Source organism: Mobula birostris, unplaced genomic scaffold (genome assembly GCF_030028105.1).
Source record: "Mobula birostris isolate sMobBir1 unplaced genomic scaffold, sMobBir1.hap1 scaffold_282, whole genome shotgun sequence".
Lineage (NCBI taxonomy): Eukaryota > Metazoa > Chordata > Chondrichthyes > Myliobatiformes > Myliobatidae > Mobula > Mobula birostris.
Window position 1 is genome coordinate 326,299 of NW_027275875.1, and position 21,132 is coordinate 347,430.

Sequence of the window (21,132 nt, forward strand, 5' to 3'; positions counted from 1 at the left end):
AATGAGCGACCAATGTGAACAATGAACGGTGTGGCGTGCTCAAAACCGTACACCGGGCGAGAAAAAAACACACACACACACACACACACACAAATCGCCGTCACGAATCAAGATTTAAATCGGCGGTTAATGCCAAAAGATCACCAAATCTGGCCAAATCACACACCCAAGATTATTCAAGGTTTCCCTGCAAATACTGAAAGGGTCTGCCGGCAGGGAATCGTCGGTTTAAGTACAAAAGGAAAATAAAATAACGTTAAGAACAGAAGTAACGAGTTCATCTCTGAACACGGCGTAATTCTGCAGCAATTAAAAGTGTATTGTCGAGCTCCCGGTAAATTACAAACTGGGAATCCCAGCGGCAGATGCTGCATCGCCAGCTCCCTCCCTTCCTGCCTTTCTTCCTCTGATCCGCACAGCAGTTGAAATCTCACAACCCCAATTCCACACCTTTTAATTGATTTTTGGGGGTAATATACAAGACATTAATTTCCGTGCCTTTCCATTGATTTTCTTCCGTAAAAAGAAAAATATTTATAAACGAAACCACCACGCGTTCCTTCCATCGAAAGAATACACTCTCTTTGCAACCAATAAATCATTTAAAACCAGCAAAATTAGGTGTGCTCAGTCAAATCATTTTCTAAGTTTCATCAAAATCCACCTTCCAAATGAAATCGCAAAAGTTTATAATGAAAATAAACCTTTTCCACAGTGTACTTTTGATGAAATTCTTTTATTCTAGATAACACAATAACTGGAAACAATTTACAATTTTCTTCTTATACAATAGTCTGCTTGCATTATCTATTACAATTTGCATTGTCCAATAAAGTATCCTAACCATCCTTTGCAAACAGTTAATCTGTTGAATTTTTTTAAAGATCAATTTGTTTTTTGACATAAAACGTTCAGGCGTTCGTACAATCTCTACTTAGCGACAGAAGGAGAAAGAGCCACAGCAACTGCATTAGCCCTTTTTTTGCAATCAATAAAAGGAGTCCTAAATTATGCAAAGAGAAGCTATTAATATGCAAAAATTAAGAAGATAGAGAGAGTGCACATTACCGGCGCTTCCATCGGTGGGCGCTGACTCCATTCAGTAGTCGCAGACGCAAGAGCCCACCTCTGCCTCGCGTCGCTAAGCAACGCGCCGTCAATCACCGCCACCCGCCTCCTCCAGGGATCCGGCGGAAAATAATCATATGCAAATGAGATTGCGCAGGCCAGCCAATAGCCTCCGCCTCTTCCCTTCCTCCCTCTCCCTTAGTCGTCATCAATCGATATTGGTCAGGGTCGCCGCGCAGACGTGTTTGGCAGCGTTTGGGGGCTTTCCGCTCGCTTTGGGCGGGGGGAGTTGGAAAAGCGGCCCGGGATTTCATGATGAGACTGCAAAACTTATTTTTCCCTGTTCTCAATCGAGGGCAATACATGTGTTGAAGATTGTGAAGAAATTTGTCGGCGGGAGAGGATAAATCTCGCGGAAGGAGCGAAGAGCGGCACACCAACACACCCACCCGCCTTCTCGTCGCCGCCGTCGGCGGAAATAACGGCGGCTGGGGCTAGTGACGTTAGGAGGAGCGAGCGCGCGCACCGGCGGGGAAGCGGAGCGGGAGCGTGTGCGCATGCGTGACCAGAAGGTGCCAGAAGCCGACGAGGACTACGACGGAGGAAAAATAACACAGGGCGGTCCGGAAGGGCGCGACATGGCGGCTGTAAAGCGAGCTCGGTGGGAGGAGGAGGAGCTGATGGGCTGCTACTGCATGATATCCCTACACCAGATGTTCGAGTCGGTGGGCTCACAGCTGACCGAGGCCGACGTGGAGGCTCTGTCCTTCCTGCTCGACGAGGCCTACCCGCTGAGCCCGGCGGCTGAGGGCCCGCCGAGCCCTGAGGAGACCGAGGGCGTCGACTGGAGGCCGGACAGCGTTGACGCCCTGGAGCGGCCGCTGGATACCGGCCGCATCCACCGGCCCAAGAGCGGCGTGCGGCTGCTGTTCGAGCTGGAGCGGCGGGGCCTGTGCGACGAGACTAGTTTCGGGAACCTGCTGCAGCTGCTCCGGGTCATCAACCGGCACGACCTGCTGCCCTACGTCAGTCAGAAGCGGAGGAGAACAGGTAGGGGCCCCGGAGAGGCGAAAGGGAGGGCCGTTCGGCCCCTTGCCGGAATCCTATAGTAAGTGAAGGGTGAAAACGTGAAGTCTCCCGCTTTTGTGGGAGCAAAGGGCTGGTTGCTGCGGCCCCTTTTGGACCCAAGCACAAAGTCAACGTGCAAGAATCGTTAGGAGAGTTTTCCACTTGTTCAGGTGGGAATCGAGTCTGGCTGCACTGCTGAAGGGCGGTTAGATTTATTGTCATGTTCACCTGAGAAGATGCTAGCTATCTGAGCCCCTCGTAATCTTATAAACATTTATCAGGTCTCCCCTTAGCCTCTGCAGAATCAAGTTCATTATCGTCAACTTGTATGAAATATCTTTTGAGTGGCTGCAGTGCAAAGGCATACAATTATAAATTACAAAACCCCCATTTGTCCTATCTGTCCTTGTAGCGCATGTCTGCTAATCCTTTTCTCCACCCCCTTCAAAGCTTCTAGGTCCTCCTATAATGGGTCGACCGGGATTGAATGCAATACTGCGTGTGTGGCCTAACCTTGTAACGGCTTCCTGATTCTTGAACTCGATGTTTTGATTTATAAAGGCTAGGATACCATACATCGTCTTTACTGGCTCTTCAATTTGTGGCCACCTTCAAAAGAAATGGTAAATCATGCAGCAGAGCAAAAGCATTTGGGCTATCAGGTCCACGTCAGCTCTGAAGGAGGCATTCTGCTTACTTTCCTCTGTCCCTGCAAAAGGTCCTGTCACTCATGCCCTTTAATTCTGTTTTTTATCGATTATGTACATATTTTTTAACAGTAAACTACCCAGTGTAGGAGAATTTTATGCTATCTCAGAACTTCCAATCTGCTCACACATTCTTAAGGTCAGGGTCAAACCAAGCTTCTGGAGCTGAAAGGCCACAATATTACCTGTCATGCCTTCATGCTAGCCCCAATGAGCTTTTATCTCTGGCCTGTTGTTCTCTAAAAATTGATATTTTGCACACTTTCCTTTTGTAAGTAAAATCTAATTAAAGCACTTCATTGTCTCTGCAGATACTGTGATGCAGAATTGCATTTTTTTAAATGAGTGTATCCCTTTTTAAATGAGGAAGAAAACAATGCCATCAGCTTGAGCTAATCTAAAGTCAGTCACAAGGAATTTTTGTGATTTAAATACATTCTTAATGTTAGTGGTGAAAGCAATAGGAATTAAGACTGGTGAATATCCAGCTCTTGATTTTTCTTTTAACACCTTTAAAAGGAGGGGAACAGCTGATGTATTTTCTTCCAAAGTTCATCCATTTTCCAAGTTCTTTCTTTTGGATAGTAGCCTAGAGAAGAAAACACATAGGTTTCAGCAGTGGCTGAGCCAATGTGAGAGTCAACTTGGCATTACCACTGATGTTATTAGGTAGCCTTAATGGTGGTGGGTGTGAGTAAATAGCACCAGAATTGTCAACCCCACATGGTTTGGCCTCAGATTCCTGAAAGGAAAACAATACTTCTGCAGAAGAACATGCTTGTGGTACAGATGAAAATCAAAGTCTTAAATTTAGGACTATATTAAAGCACTTTGCAAGTGGATGAAAGAGGCAGCTAACCTGAAATTCTTTGCCTCCCAAAATGCTGTGAGCTTTAAGCTAACTGAAATCTGAGATTTTAAGCTAAAAGCATTGAGAAAGGAAGCAAAGTTAAAGCAACATGATTGCATTCCCAGTTTAGCATGGGTCAATGATTGCTTAAAGGACAAAGAGTGGATGTTCATTTCGGTTTGTCTTGACTGTCACCAGTGGTGCAGTACAAACTATCCAGTGTATCAGTTACCTGGATGTAATATGTACGTTTGTTAACTGAGTGCTGTGCAGAAAGTCTGCAGAGGAATATATGTAGATGGCAAGAGGGAGACAGTTGGAATATGATGTGAGAAAGTAAAGTTGTACATGAGGAAGAACAGAAATTGTGTTTAACTGAGTAAATGTCAAAGCTGGAAGTAATAAAAGTTCAAGAACTAGGAATGCAGGCCAGTTCTACTGTTCCATTACTCACCAAGGTCATGGATGGTCTTCTATATTGCCATATCTTACCCTGGTTCAATAGACTTCCCTTAATGTCCATATTTCTGAGAAACTGACTCAGGCCGATTTCGTCAGCCGGGCATTAAGCAGAATGTGTGAGTTTACATGAGCGAGGTAAATGCATGAGATTCTGCAGATGCTGGCGATCCAGAGTGTATCTCTCAAAATGCTGAAGGAACTTAGCAGGTCAGACAGCGTATATGGAGTGGAATAAACAGTCAGTGTTTCAGGCCTGGACCCTTCATCAGCACCCATGTTATCGGATTATTCAGATTGGCTTCATAGCGTAGACATGGGCCAAAGGGTCTGCCCCTGCCCTGTGCTGTTTCAGGATAATAGTTCAGCCAATAAAACACCCAGGTGTTGGGACAATTTGTTTTAAGCAGTGAAACTTTTCTGTAACTGGTTGAGCTATGGGAACAGACTTTTGAACAATTATAGTTTCAAAGTATATCGGAAATGAGCAGAAAAATGGACAATATAGATTTACTTTGATCCTGTTAAATAGTGTAGCATTCTTAAATTACATGTCTGTTTCCTGTTTTCTGTCAATGCCTTTGCTCGTGCATTCTGCTTTTTAAAGCCTTTAACGGTTTTCATTTGCCAAATCGAGCCAGTTTGGTCCATGTCTAGAGTAGCATTTATTAATGACTAGTCCAGTTTAACAAATTGCTCAGTGTTTGGTGGTCTTGGGGGGGGGGGGGTGTAATTAGTATTTTATCCCTACAGTTCTATTTTCTCAAAATTGATTAGATATACAGCTTTATAAGCACAACATAAAGCTTATAACTGTTCTACCCAAAACAGGTTTATTTAAAAAAATCGTTTTGACTTGAAATATGAATCATGGATTTACCAATTAAACCATGGTCCTGAAATGTAGCTTTTAATATACAATCTTTACAGATAATCCAGTTCCTTCTAAGCTAGAAATGTTTGCAAATAACATGGAGTTTTAATTCCCTAAATATCGGCCTTAAAAGGTGGACTCAAGTCATTGTGGAAACTGCAGGTTAGTTATCTCGATACTGTTGATAAAGCAATGTGAATCATTGCTATAGTGGACAGAGATGCCAAGAGAAAGGGAATCTAAAAGTGGGTTGTAATTAACAATCCATCGAGTACTTTGGAAAAGGTTGAGTAATAAAGACTGCTGTAGCATGGGTTTTCATGGAATTGAAGACTTATTTTATCCAAAATGATTATATCTTTCCCCAACTGATGGGGTAAGATATGAAAATCATTATAAAGTTGAATGAGTGTGTTTGGTCAGAAATACTTTGAAGAACAGATTGTTACCAAGTTAAGAATAGAGGTCAAAGAAAGTGGAAAGTAATTTGGGGCAATCAAATTTGGAAAGATTAGTTCGTCGGCAGCATTTGACAGCTTCCTGAATTGCAATTTGTTATTCTAATCAGAGAAATCTTTTAGAGGCCACTGTCAGAATGGAAGAGCATCACCTTGTATTTCATCTGGGCAACCTCCAACCTGATGGCATGAATATCAATTTTGCCTTCAGTAAACAAATTTCCAACACCCCCCCCCCACCCCCAAATTCCCCAGTCTGACCTTATACCTCTAAACACTCTGGTTTCGTCGGCTGCATAAGTCTAGGTAAGACTATCTCCGGCCTTGCCAAAACTGTGAGATTGAGGTGCAAAACCCCGAGGATGCTGTGTGATTCGTTACAAATCAGTGCCACGAAATAACACAGTACACTGCATACAATTAAACAATCTAGCTTTAACAGTCTAATGTGCTCAAGTTGGAGCCCATGGTTTCCCCTTTGCCGATCTTCCTTTGATCTCTCTGGGCTTCGTCGAATCATGGTCCCACTCTGGGTCAAGTCCTATGACCTCTTCTCTCCGGCGTCTTCTCCCTTCATCTCCCACCCAGCTCACACCAGTGTCAGGCACACAGCACGAAAACACGCTCTCTTCATTGGACAGCTCACATTCCAAAGTACCCATTAACCCAAATACTGCTTCTACAGAAAGACCATTACGTTAACAGTGAAATGTTACCTGCCTATTACTTCCCCTGGATCATCATCTCCTTCCCTCTCAACGATGGTCCACTCCCCTGTCCTATCAAGTTGCTTCTCCGTCCCTCGACATTTCTCACCCGCCTGGCTTCACGTATCATCTTTCATCTTCCAGCTAGCCGCCTCCTTTTTTCTTTCCCCCACCCCAACACCACCTTTTATTTTGGCGTCTTTCCCCTTTCCTTAATCCTAATGAAATGTCTTGGCCCAAAACGTCGATTATCTATTCATTTCCATAGATGCTGCCTGACCTACTGAGCTCCTCCAAAGTGTTTTGCTTTGGATTTTCAGCATCCGCAGACTTTCTGCTGTTTAATCTTTTAAAGATCTGTTAAAAATCTTTAACATTATGAAGGGGCTCAGTATGAGGGGAGAAACTGAACAATGGGTTGGGTGTATAAGGTTATCACTGACAGATAATAAATACAAAGAATTTAAGCATTTTCTTTGTTCCAGGGTGCAAGAATTGAAGCAGATAGCTTGGACACAATTAATTGAACCATAAGGCCTGAGAAATTGTGGATGAAGGGGGTGAGGTAATAAAGATGTCCTTTTGTGATAAATATTGATGTAGCTCAGTGGGTTCAAATGGTACAGTGCTATAGGGATGATGCAATGCAATTTAACCTCACTGTATTTTATGACCACTTTAAAGGCTTCACCTCAATAATGAGCACAGGTGCTTTGGGTGCAGAATTTGTTTGCTTTCTTAGACTGGGAGCAAACATCTTTTAAGCTGCTAAATAGAAATCAGTTCTAAAAATCATTGCCTTGGAGGAGCTGTTTCTTCAAGATGTTTCTTTTTCATATTCCACTACTTCCTGATATAATTGACTATCTAGGACTGAGGTCAAGGAAACACACCATTTAAACTTTGAATTGTGTTTTGTTTGAGCATTCACTCCATCAAGATTCTGTTTTCATTAATTCCGTTGCTTTCTTGCTCATTTCTCTAACTTGCCCATGTTTAATCTTTTGGAATCAATGCAAGTTATTTGTTGGAGTTGAACTTGTGATGCCAAAGCCATTGCAGTGGTTGCGTCAGTAGTATTGTGAGCTCCATTATATTGTAACTAAACAGTAGTTTAGTTCATTTTGATTCTGCCTGATTGGGTGATTGCAAGGTTTATCAACCATTATTAGGTTGTGGAACTTGCTTCAGAACAAAAGTTGTTTTATGTACACCTATGATGCAGTTACCAGGCTCATTTAGTGATGTAGATTATTTTCCAATTTGGTCTTTTTAACTTTTCTTCACTCTTCCAGTGTCTCCTGAGAGATGCACGTACGGAAGACCTGCATCAGGAATTAGAGACCAGATGGAAAGCTGTTTAAGTTCCGAGCATGCTAATTCGACACAGAGGAATTGGGAATCAGGTAATCTTCAGTCTTGCCCTTGGCCTCTTAACAAATTCTACTGCTGTGGTCAATGTTAGAGACATAGACCAGTTTAGTATTCATATTCAAACAGTGCAATAAAGGGCGCTGAGAGTGCAAGATACAATGAAAGAAATAGGTTTTGTTTGGAAGTGCTCAATCCAAGCAGAAAATTTTCTTAATGAGAATCTGCAGATACCTGAAATCCACATTAACACACTTAATATGCTGGAGAGACACTGCAGATCAGGCGGCATCTATGGGGTCACAAACAGTTGACATTTCGGACTGAGGTGCTTCATTGGGACTGGAAACTGTGGAGGGGGCGGGGTGCGAAGAAGCCAGAATAAGGTGGTGGTGGGGGGGGGAGGGGGGGAACCATATCCTCAGGCATATCTTATCTAATGATGCCCTTATTAACTTTCCTGAACTGTTTTCAATATTCTAGCTGAGGCCTTGCCAGCAATTGAGTGCCTTAATTTTCCTCCTGTAAACAGGAATAATCAAATGCTTATAACATGCTCATCATCTTGCCTTGCCATATTTAAGGATTTGTGCTTAATGATGTGACAACAATATTCATCTATAATACAGTATTATCTACAATATTCAGAATTCTGCCAAGTAATGAGAACTACCTTATTCCTCCCAAAGTACCTCAACTTAAACTTTGCGCTGCAGTGTATCTGCCATATTTCTGGTCATTGAGCCTATCTTTCCTATCTACCCAATAATAATCTCATTACGTTATAACATTCCATATCTTCTGAAAATTCTGGGTAAATTTTGTTTTTTAATAGAAATCAAAACTCATCTTTCTTAATTGAGCCCCTGCCTAATACATTGCCATTGCATCTTTTGCCTTGATTGACTCAGTTCAGTATCTATTATGCTGATTTCCATTTTAACAAGTGTTCACTGTGGTACTATTACCTTGATCAGCCTGTTAATTTTAAATTTAACCAGATATAGAGCACAGAAGCAGTCCATATTGACAAACTGAGCTAACCACATTTGTTTAACCATGACCACTTCCTTCTGAGCCCTTCCTACCTGAACAAGAACACTACTGCACAATTCAGGCTCTTTGGCCCACTATGTTGTGCCAAACTTATAACCTACTGGAATTAATCTAACCCTTCCCTCCAACATAGTCCTTTATCTTTCTATCATATGCTTATCTAGCAATATCCTAAATCTCCCTAATGTGTCTACTTCCACCACCACCACCTCTGGGAGGCGGTTCCATGCACTCACCACTCTTAGAAACAATATCCTTGCCTCTGACTTTCTCCCCCGCCCCATAGTTTCGTCCAGTCGCCTTAAATTTATGCCCCCTCGTATTAGCAATTTCTAGCCCTTGGGAAAATACCTCTGGCTCTCAACTCGATTAATGCCTCTTATCATCTTGTACACCTCTATAAAGTCATCTGTCATCCTTCTTCACTTCATGGAGAAAAGCCCTAACTCAATCAATCCTCACAAGGTATGTTATCTAATCCAGGCAGCATCATGGTAAATCTCCGCTGCACCCTCTCTAAAGCTTCCACGTCCTTCCTATAATGAGATAATCAGAGCTGAACACAATATTCCAAGTGTGGTCTAACAGAGTTCTATAGAGCTGCAGCATTACCTTGTGGCTCTTGAATGCAGTGCCCCAATTAATGAAGACCCAACACCCCAACCACCTTTGAGGGATCTATTGATATAGATTCAAGATTCTTCTGTTTCTCCACGTTAAGAATCCAGCGATTAACTGTATATTCTGTCTTCAAATTCAACCTTCCAAAATGAATCACTTCACACTTTTACTGGATTGAACATCTGCCAAATTTCAGCCCAGCTCTGAATCTTGTCAGTATACTGTTGTAACCTACCGAAGCTTCTACACAATCCATGCCAGTGTGCTTTGTTACATCCTCAAAGAATTCAATCAGGCTTGTGAGTCATGAAGTACCCTTCAGAAAGCCATGCTGACTATCCCTAATCAGACTATGCTTCTCCAAATGCTCGTAAATCCTCCCCCTCAGGCATCTATTCCAAAACTTTGCCCACCACTGAACTAAGATTCATTAGTCTGTGATCCCAGTGTTATCTGTACTCCCTTTCTTTAACAAAGGAATGCCACTTGTCTGGTACTACTCCTGTCACAGGTGAGAGGATGCAAAGAATTTTGCCAAAAGTGTCTCGCTTCCTGTAATAACCTGGGGCACATCCTGATGAGGAATTCTGTGGATGCTGGAAGTCCAACCAACACACACAAAATGCTGAAGAATCTCAGCAAGCTGGACTGCATTTATGGAAAGGAGTGAATGGTCAGTGTTTCGGGCCAAGACCCTTCATCAGGACTCTAAAGGGTGTCATGGCCTAGCAACAAATCCAGTATGGCCTTTCTTCTGGTCAGCTAGACTACATATTGTGTCACAATCCTTCCTGTGACATGAGGAAAATAACAAATTTTGCCCCGTCTAAACATTTTGCACTCAAGGGGTGCTGATCAAATACTAGGGAATCTCCCATGACAATAATCCTCTTATTTCTGCAGCTTTCCAAGATCTGCCTCCCAGTCTTTTCCTCAGTGTCTCTGTTCCTGTTGGGGAGAAGGTGGAGAATCTTATCAAATATTCCCATTAGATTTCTCCCTTCTGTTTGTTTTCCACACATTCTGACTCAGTAGACAATCCCTACCTGATATCCCTTCTTTCTGCAGCTATTCTTGAATAGCAATGCCACTCTTTTACCTCCCTGTCTGTCCCTTTTGAAAGATGATCATTGTGCTGCATTGGATGACGAGGGTGATCATGGTCTTCCGTTCGTCTTTAGTCTGAGAAGTTCTAATAAGCTGTTCAAAACTTTTGCTTGTCCATCCCATAATGTGACTCGTGTCATGCACTGTGGACCACAACTTTTTCTTTCATCAGTTTATCCCATCACTGCAAGATGTTCAAGCTTCTCTTTGCTCAGTACGTGTCCCAGAAATTCCAGCTGCTGTTTCCTGATTGATATTGGCGCCCTTCTTATTCTGGCTTTTCGCAACACTTTCTCATTTGTTACACTGTTCTTCCACTATATTTTCATTGTTCTTTTCAAAAGCCGCATTTCTACAGCTTCAAGTCTTGCCTCATTTTGCTTTGATATTGTCCAACATTTGCTTTCATATGTTGGTGTGGAATGAGCGTAGCACTGAACACTGGGTTTTGTACTCATGGAACAAGTCAGCAATGTACTCAGACCACCTAGCCAGTATATTTGATTTTTCCATGATTATCAATCTGTCTTTCACGTTCAAATATCCACTAGATGTATGAGAATTAACACTCATGAGCATCTTCACCTTGTGCATATTGCCAGAATTTTTCAGTTTCTTTACCTCTTTACATTCTCTTTATCCATTGTTCTTTTGCTTCCCTACACTTTCACTTGATTTCTTTGTTCAAAGTTTTATATTTGACACTTATCTAACATGATTTTCTGTCTCTCATTAGATCCAGAATTTGTCATTTTTCTTGCTGTCACTTCACTGGACACATCCATCACTTCCTTTTTCCAGCTTGGTGTGTTCTCCATTGTCAGAGCTTCAATTCTGTCCTTCACTACTACCTTAAGATATAGGAACAGAATTAGGCCATTTGGCCCATCAAGTCTGTTCGACCCATTATTCCTCTCAGTCCCAATCTCCTGCCTTCTCCCCATATTCCTACAGTATATTTCATCTTCATGTCCGGATCTTTCAGGCAAGCTAAGTCTTGGTACTACTTGCAATAAAGTAGACATTTCAATCCATTTCATTTTTTCCTTATCACTGCCTATCCTCCATCAGAGTCTCTCGTGCACTGTATCTACCTGTGTACCAACTGCTCCATCCTGTCTCTGGTTCCTATTCCCGTGCCAAATTATTTTAAAGCCCCCTGATAGCTCTAGAAATCTGCCTACAAGGATATTGCCGAATAATCCTGTTTTAACTCTTACTGTTGTGCGGCACAGACAGCCATCCAGAGTTTACTACCCTTGAGGTCCCATTTCTCAGCGTCTTATTCTCTTAAGAACCCCATCCCCTTTCCTACCGATGTCAATAGTACCAATAATGTAGGGGTCCCTCAGCGTAGGGGTGACTACCTCCCATGTGAGTTGTAGATCCTCCAGCTCAATTTCGCTAATAGTTCGTAAAAACTGCAGCTAGATATACTTCAGTTATCTGGGAACCTGGAGGTCTCGCAGAACTCCCACACCACTGACCCTGGAACCATTCCCACTCCCCTTGATAGCTGCCAATAGACAGACAAAAAGATACTTAGAATTTTAGCTTGGCCTCCGCCTCTTGTCACCAAAGCCTTAGGCTCCCAACTCTTTACTCTGGCCGACTCATACTATGCCTGCTCCCACAATGACTGCTCCACTTTAGTTGCATTTCTTTTTCAAAGTAGTTATGTCACCATATTCAACTGAGATTCATTTTCTTGTAAGCATACCAGGCAAGTCTGGAGAATAATAAGTATAACAGAATCAATGAAAGACTGCCCAATTAGGGCGTTCAACCAGAGTGCAGAAGTCAACAAACTGCAAATGCAAAAAAAGAAACAATAATAGTAAATAAATATTGAAAGCATGAGAGTGTCCTTGAAAGTGAGTCCATTGGTTGTGAGAACATTTCAGTGATATGGCAAGTGAAGTTGAGTGAAATTATACCCTTTGCTTCAAGAGCCTGATGGTTGATGAGTGGTAACTGTTCCTGAATCTGGTGGTGCAAGCCCTGAGGCTCTTGTACCTTCCTGGTGGCAGCAGTGAGAAAGCATATCCTGGGTGGCAGGGTCCCTGATGATGGATGCTGCTTTGCTGTGACAACGTTTCATGTAGATGTGCTGTGTGGTGGGGTGGGCCATATCCACTACTTTTTGTAGGATTTGGTGCTTCCATACCAGGCTGTGATACAGCCAGTCAGTATACTCTCCACTGTAGAAGTTTGTCAAAGTTTTGGATGTCATGCCAAATCTCTGCAAACGCCTGCCAAGCTTTCATTGTAATTGCACTGATGTGCTGGGCCCAGGACAGGTTCTCTGATGAGCACTGGCTCATGGACCTCAGGTTTCCTTCTCCTGGTCTATAATCAGCTCCTTGGTCTTGCTAGCATTGAGTGAGCGGATGGTGTTATGACACCAATCAGCCAGATTTCAGTCTCCCTCCTATATGCTGATTTATCACCACCTTTGAATTGGCCTATGAGAGTACTGTCATTAGCATTGCAGCTGTCTTTAGCTATGGGCATAAGTGTAAAGCGAGTAGAGTAAGGGCTAAGCATAGAACTTTACTCATGGAGATCATGGAGGAGATGTTTCCAAACTGCACTGACTGGGAGCTATAAGTGAGGAAATACAGGATCCAATTGTACAAGGAGGCCTTGGAGCTTGTTGATTAGTTTTGAGGGATTGGTGGTGTTGAATACTGAACAGGTGGCTCTATAGTAAACAGTGCTGCTCTGATACAGTGGTATCCCAGAGATTTTGCCTGAACAACAGATTTTTTGGAATATTGAATGTTAATACTGCAGCACACTTTAAATTCACAAGTTTTAAATATTAAATTCTATAGAGTTTCAGGGGAGCACAAGAGTGAAGGTCCGAAGATTTTTTAGGAAACAGCAGAACTTCTAATTGGCTGTATATTATTGCAGTTTCACTGAATAGGCCACAAGGATTAGTGGTAACAAGTGGTATATGAAATTTATTATTTTGCCACCAAATAACGTGTTCATGAGTGTATCATTGTACAAATATTGGATAGTTGCATAACTTGCTAAGTAGATACTTAGTAAAGCATTTGGGATGCTTTTCTGTGTACTTAGATGTAATATAAAGTCAGGGAGATTGTGATGAACCTTTTTGAAACAGCACTGTGCTGGTGTGTTTTCAATTGCATTTTCAAGGATTTGATAGTCATGGCTTCAGTGAAACAACCTATGAGTTCCGGCACTATCCATGCCCAAAGAGAATTGAAAATTTGAACAATGCCACTTTCTCTTCTGAGAAAGCTGAAGGGTCTAGGCAGATGAGCACATTCGTAAAAGCTAACTGTTCCACAAAGTCTTTGTGTCCTGTAACCTTCACATGTCACTTACTTCGTGAAAATGAAGTATTCATTTAATACAGCAGCTACCTTCTGCGACCCTACATGATCCCTTAATTCATCTAACATTTACACTTTGAAAAGGTAGTGAAAGGAAGTTAGTGTAGAAATAACAAGGGCTCTGACGGAAATATTTCAAATGTCATTAGAAACGGGAATGGTGCCGGAGGATTGGCGTATTGCTCATGTTCCATTGTTTAAAAAAGGGTTCCAAGAGTAAACCTGGCAATTATCGGCCTGTGAGTTTGACGTCAGTGGTGGGTAAATTGATGGAAAGTATTCTTAGAGATGGTATATATAATCTTCTGGATAGACAGGGTCTGATTAGGAACAGTCAACATGGATTTGTGCGCGGAAGGTCATGTTTGACAAATCTTATTGAATTTTTTGATGAGGTTACTAAGAAAGTTGACGAGGGTAAAACGGTGGACGTTGTCTTTATGGACTTCAGTAAGGTCTTTGACAAGGTTCCACACGGAAGGTTAGTTAGGAAGGTTCAGTCGTTAGGCATTAATATTGAAGTAGCAAAATGGATTCAGCAGTGGCTAGATGGGAGACGCCAGAGAGTAGTGGTGGATAACTGTGTGTCAGATTGGAGGATGGTGTGTAGCGGTGTGCCTCAGGGATCTGTACTGTGTCCAATGTTGTTTGTCATATATATTAATGATCTAGATGATGGGGTGGTAAATTAGAAACATAGAAAATAGGTGCAGGAGTAGGCCATTCGGCCCTTCGAGCCTGCACCGCCATTCATTATGATCATGGCTGATCATCCAACTCAGAACCCCGCCCCAGCCTTCCCTCCATACCCCCTGACCCCCGTAGCCACAAGGGCCATATCTAACTCCCTCTTAAATATAGCCAATGAACTGGCCTCAACTGTTTCCTGTGGCAGAGAATTCCACAGATTCACCACTCTCTGTGTGAAGAAGTTTTTCCTAATCTCGGTCCTAAAAGGCTTCCCCTCTATCCTCAAACTGTGGCCCCTCGTTCTGGACTTCCCCAACATCGGGAATAATCTTCCTGCATCTAGCCTGTCCAATCCCTTTAGGATCTTATACGTTTCAATCAGATCCCCCCTCAATCTTCTAAATTCCAACGAGTACAAGCCCAGTTCATCCAGTCTTTCTTCATATGAAAGTCCTGCCATCCCAGGAATCAATCTGGTGAACCTTCTTTGTACTCCCTCTATGGCAAGGATGTCTTTCCTCAGATTAGGGGACCAGAACTGCACACAATATTCCTGGTGTGGTCTCACCAAGGCCTTGTACAACTGCAGTAGTACCTCCCTGCTCCTGTACTCGAATCCTCTCGCTATAAATGCCAGCATACCATTTGCCTTTTTCACCGCCGGCTGTACCTGCATGCCCACTTTCAATGACTGGTGTATAATGACACCCAGGTCTCGTTGCACCTCCCCTTTTCCTAATCGGCCACCATTCAGATAATAATCTGTTTTCCTATTTTTGCCACCAAAGTGGATAACTTCACATTTATCCACATTAAATTGCATCTGCCATGAACTTGCCCACTCACCCAACCTATCCAAGTCACCCTGCATCCTCTTAGCATCCTCCTCACAGCTAACACTGCCACCCAGCTTCGTTTCATCCGCAAACTTGGAGATGCTGCATTTAATTCCCTCATCCAAGTCATTAATATATATTGTAAACAACTGGGGCCCCAGCACTGAGCCTTGTGGTACCCCACTAGTCACCACCTGCCATTCTGAAAAGGTCCCGTTTATTCCCACTCTTTGCTTCCTGTCTGCTAACCAATTCTCCACCCACACCAATACCTTACCCCCAATACCGTGTGCTTTAAGTTTGCACACTAATCTCCTGTGTGGGACCTTGTCAAAAGCCTTTTGAAAATCCAAATATACCACATCCACTGATTCTCCCCTATCCACTCTACTAGTTACATCCTCAAAAAATTCTGAGATTCGTCAGACATGATTTTCCTTTCACAAATCCATGCTGACTTTGTCCGATCATTTCACCGCTTTCCAAATGTGCTGTTATCACATCCTTGATAACTGACTCCAGCAGTTTCCCCACCACCGACGTTAGGCTAACCGGTCTATAATTCCCCGGTTTCTCTCTCCCTCCTTTTTTAAAAAGTGGAGTTACATTAGCCACCCTCCAACCCTCAGGAACTAGTCCAGAATCTAACGAGTTTTGAAAAATTAATCGCTAATGCATCCACTATTTCTTGGGCTACTTCCTTAAGCACTCTAGGATGCAGACCATCTGGCCCTGGGGATTTATCTGCCTTCAATCCCTTCAATTTACCTAACACCACTTCCCTACTAACATGTATTTCGCTCAGTTCCTCCATCTCACTGGACCCTCTGTCCCCTACTATTTCTGGAAGATTATTTATGTCCTCCTTAGTGAAGACAAAACCAAAGTAATTATTCAATTGGTCTGCCATGTCCTTGCTCCCCATAATCAATTTACCCGTTTCTGTCTGCAGGGGACCTACATTTGTCTTTACCAGTCTTTTCCTTTTTACATATCTATAAAAGCTTTTACAGTCAGTTTTTATGTTCCCTGCCAGTTTTCTCTCATAATCTTTTTTCCCCTTCCTAATTAAGCCCTTTGTCCTCCTCTGCTGAACTCTGAATTTCTCCCAGTCCTCAGGTGAGCCACTTTCTCTGGCTAATTTGTATGCTTCTTCCTTGGAATTGATACTATCCCTAATTTCTCTTGTCAGCCATGGGTGCACTACCTTTCTTGATTTATTCTTTTGCCAAACTGGGATGAACAATTGTTGTAGTTCATCCATGCAACCTTTAAATGCTTGCCATTGCATATCCACCATCAATCCTTTAAGTGTCATTTGCCAGTCTATCTTAGCTAATTCACGTCTCATACCTTCAAAGTTACCTCTCTTTAAGTTCAGAACCTTTGTTTCTGAATTAACTATGTCACACTCCATCTTAATGAAGAATTCCACCATATTATGGTCACTCTTACCCAAGGGGCCTCTCACGACAAGATTGCTAATTAACCCTTCCTCATTGCTCAAAACCCAGTCCAGAATAGCCTGCTCTCTAGTTGGTTCCTCGACATGTTGGTTCAAAAAACCATCCCGCATACATTCCAACAAATCTTCTTCCTCAGCACCTTTACCAATTTGGTTCACCCAATCTACATGTAGATTGAAGTCACCCATTATAACTGCTGTTCCTTTATTGCACACATTTCTAATTTCCTGTTTAATACCATCTCCGACCTCACTACTACTGTTAGGTGGCCTATACACAACTCCCACCAGCGTCTTCTGCCCCTTAGTGTTACGCAGCTCTACCCATATCGATTCCACATCTTCCCGGCTTATGTCCGTCCTTTCTATTGCGTTAATCTCTTCTTTAACCAGCAACGCCACCCCACCTCCCCTTCCTTCATGTCTATCCCTCCTGAATATTGAATATCCCTGAACATTGAGCTCCCATCCCTGGTCACCCTGGAGCCATGTCTCTGTGATCCCAACTATATCATAATCATTAATAACAATCTGCACTTTCAATTCATCCACCTTATTACGAATGCTCCTTGCATTGACACACAAAGCCTTCAGGCGCTCTTTTACAACTCTCTTAGCCCTTATACAATTATGCTGAAAAATGGCCCTTTTTAATGCTTGCCCTGGATTTGTCGGCCTGCCACTTTTACTTTTCTCCTTCGTACCTTTTGCTTCTACCCTCACTTTACACCCCTCTGCCTCTCTGCACTGGTTCCCATCCCCCTGTTGTGAACTAACCTCCTCACACCTAGCCTCTTTAATTTGATTCCCACCCCCCCAACCATTCTAGTTTAAAGTCACCTCAGTAGCCCCCGCTAATCTCCCTGCCAGGATATTGGTCCCCCTAGGATTCAAGTGTAACCCGTCCTTTTTGTACAGGTCACGCCTGCGCCAAAAGAGGTCCCAATGATCCAAAAACTTGAATCCCTGCCCCCTGCTCCAATCCCTCAGCCACGCATTTATCCTCCACCTCATCGCATTCCTATTCTCACTGTCGCGTGGCACAGGCAGTAATCCCGAGATTACTACCTTTGTGGTCCTTTTTCTCAACTCCCTTCCTAGCTCCCTATATTCTCCTTTCAGGACCTCATCCCTTTTCCTACCTATGTCATTGGTACCTATATGTACCACGACCTCTGGCTCCTCACCCTCCCACTTCAGGATATCTTGGACACGATCAGAAATATCCCGGACCCTGGCACCAGGGAGGCAAACTACCATCCGGGTCTCTGGACTGCGTCCACAGAATCGCCTATCTGACCCCCTTACTATCGAGTCCCCTATCACAACTGCCCTCCTCTTCCTTGCCCTACCCTTCTGAGCTACAGGGCCAGACTCTGTGCCGGAGGCATGGCCACTGTCGCTTCCCCCGGGTAAGCTGACCCCCCCAACAGTACTCAAACAGGAGTACCTGTTGTTAAGGGGCACAGCCACCGGGGTACTCCCTATTACCTGACTTTTCCCCTTCCCCCTCCTAACCGTGACCCACTTGTCTGCCTCCCGTGGCCCCGGCGTGACCACCTGCCTGCAATTCCTCTCTATCACCTCCTCACTCTCCCTGACCAGACGAAGGTCATCGAGCTGCAGCTCCAGTTCCGTAACGCGGTCCCTTAGAAGCTGCATCTCAATGCACTTGGTGCAGATGTAGACATCCGGGAGGCTTGGAGACTCCAGGGCCTCCCACATCCGACACCAAGAACAGCAAACTGCCCTCACACTCATACTGCCGCTCTCCTCAAATAACAACAGAAAATGAATGCCAAACCTTCCTCGCCTGTTTCCGCCTAAGCCCGTTGAGCCAAAGCCCTTAAGTCTTCACTCTGCTCCCGGCTCACTCCGCAGCCTGCAAACTACGCTGCCCGCTCTGTGATTAATTGGATTAGTAAGTATGTAGATGATACTAAGATAGGTGGTGTTGTGGATGATGAGGTAGGTTTTCAAAACTTGCACAGAGATTTAGGACAGAAGAGTGGGCTGAAAGATGGCAGATGGAGTTTAATGCTGAAAAATGTGAGGTGCTACATTTTGGTAGAACTAATCAAAATAGGACATAGATGGTAAATGGTAGGGCATTAAAGAATGCTTTAGAACAGAGGGATCTAGGAATAATGGTGCATAGTTTCCTGAAGATGGAATCTCATGTGGATAGGGTGGATTAATCAGAGCATTGAGTATAGGAGTTGGGATGTAATGTTGAATTCGTATAAGGCATTGGTAAGGCCAAATCTAGAGTATTGTGTACAGTTCTGGTCACCAAATTATAGGAAGGATGTCAATAAAATTGAAGAGTACAGAGGAGGTTGAACAAGTTAGATCTTTATTCTTTGGAGTGTAGAAGGTTGAGGGGAGACTTGATAGAGGTGTTTAAAATTATGAGGGGGATTGATAGTACTTTTTTCATTGAGAGTGGGGAAGATTCAAACAAGAGGGCATGGGTTGAGAATTAGAGGGCAAAAGTTTAGGGGTAACATGAGGGGGAACTTCTTTACTCAGAGAGGTAGCTATGTGGAATGAGCTTCCAGCAGAAGTGGTTGAGGCAGGTTCTGTGTTGTCGTTTAAAGTTAAATTGGATAGATATATGGACAGGAAAGGAATGGAAGGTTATGGGCTGAGTGCAGGTTGGTGGGACTAGGATAGGGGAAGAGTACGGCACGGACTAGAAGGGCCAAGATGGCCTGTTTCCGTGCTGTAATTGTTATATGGTTACATATGAAAATAGACAGTGCTGATTGCATTGAAGTGGATGATAGGTATGTGCTTAAAATTGGAAGGAATGAATAAGACTGGATGACTTCCAAAGAGCTGGAGTACGTATTAATAGCTATGCCATATCCTGTATGATTGCTTGAAAAACAACATTGGAAGAACCTTGTGGGACGGACAGCTCTGGCAGCAGCAAGAGTATGTCGGCTTATCTGGTTGAAGTAACCCTGAATAAGCAGGGAGTCTGCAGGAGGGCCTGTATAGATTAGGAGAATGGGCAAATGGTGTAAAGTAGTGTATGATCATGCAGTTTAGTTGAAATAAAAAAGGCATATACTATTTTATGAATGGGAGGTGAATTCAGAGTTCAGATATCCAGTGGGACTTTGAGTCCTACTGCAAGATTCCCTGAATGTAAGCTTTCATTTCAGAATAACTAGAGTATCAAAACAAGGAGTAATGCTGACACTTTATATGGCATTCCTAGCATTCCTGGTGTGCCCTGTAATGGTGGAAAATCTCAAGGGAGATTCAAACTGCGTTTGGGGTATTGTGAGCAGTTTTGGGCTAGAGAGGTTGTGCTTGCATTAGAGAGGATCCAGAAAAACTTATAATAATAATCCTGTTAATAATGGGAGAGCCTAGGACCAGAGGATATCCTTTTAGGTCGTCCTTTTAGAACAGACATGAGTAATTTCTCTAGTCAGAGGGTGATAAATCTGTGGAATTCACTGCCACAGAAAAGCTGTGAAGGCCAAGTCATTGGATATTTTGGAAGCGAAGGTTGATGAGTCTTGACTAGTAAAAGCATCGAAGGTTATGGAGAGAGACAGGAGAATGAAATTGAGGGGAAATGTATCAGCCATGATCAAATAGGATGCAGACTTGATGGGCCAAATGGCTTAATTCTGCTCCTATATCTATGGTGGTCTAGGGCAACAGACAGATTGCTGTGGGAATGGGAGGTTTAAATGTAATGCAGTTGGAAACTGGAAGGTGGCTGTTGCAGAGTGGAGCAGAAGTTCTCTGGAAATTAGTTGCCTAATCTACGATTAATTTCACACATGTCGAGGCGGTCGTATACCTCCTTAAATATTACTGTCACATCTGCTTTGCTGCCTCTCTTAGCAGCAAGTTTAATGCATTTTCCACTTTAAAAACAAGCTTGGATTTCCCTTGAGATTTTCCACCATTACAGGGCACACCAGGAATGCTAGGAAAATGCACCTCCAAAGAATACTTGAGCTTGCTGCCATTTGGTGACCCTATCCTGATTCCTGAGTTTGATTTGACATGAAATTGCATTGAAAACAATATTTCTCTCAATAGGAACATCTCCGAATAAGCAACGGTGTGTAGGTCGCAGGAGAAGTCAAGCTGCCGGTAAGCGAAGGGGGCGCAAGAGCAATGTGCCCTGTAACCGGGAAGCAACTGACCAACAGTCTCCCCAGTTACAGAAAGCAACGTGTGGTGAGTATTTGCCCCTGCACAGTGCGCTTGTTTTAATTTTATACATAGTTTTTGGCCCCCACTGTTTAATTGGAAAGGAAAAGGAGAGGGTTTTTTTTTTATGGCTGTCTGTTTAGATGATTCAACAACCCAGTTGGGTATATTGGGCTGGAATTCTGCTTGCTGCTTAATGACAAATATCCTCTGAATATGAAAGAGAAATTTGAAAGATC

The 21,132-nt window shown here is 43.2% G+C and overlaps 1 protein-coding gene across 2 annotated transcripts in view; it reads left to right on the forward strand.

The window, feature by feature from the left end:
* Window positions 1-1,258: 1,258 nt before the first annotated feature.
* Window positions 1,259-21,132, forward strand: part of dedd1 (death effector domain-containing 1) — a 30,396-nt gene continuing 10,522 nt past the window's right edge. For both annotated transcript variants that reach the window (XM_072250335.1, XM_072250336.1), the window contains exons 1-3: window positions 1,259-2,118; window positions 7,487-7,597; window positions 20,780-20,920. In XM_072250335.1, coding sequence (XP_072106436.1) covers window positions 1,626-2,118; window positions 7,487-7,597; window positions 20,780-20,920 — 745 coding nt within the window. In that variant the 5' untranslated portion in view covers window positions 1,259-1,625. The remainder of the gene's footprint in view (window positions 2,119-7,486; window positions 7,598-20,779; window positions 20,921-21,132) is intronic.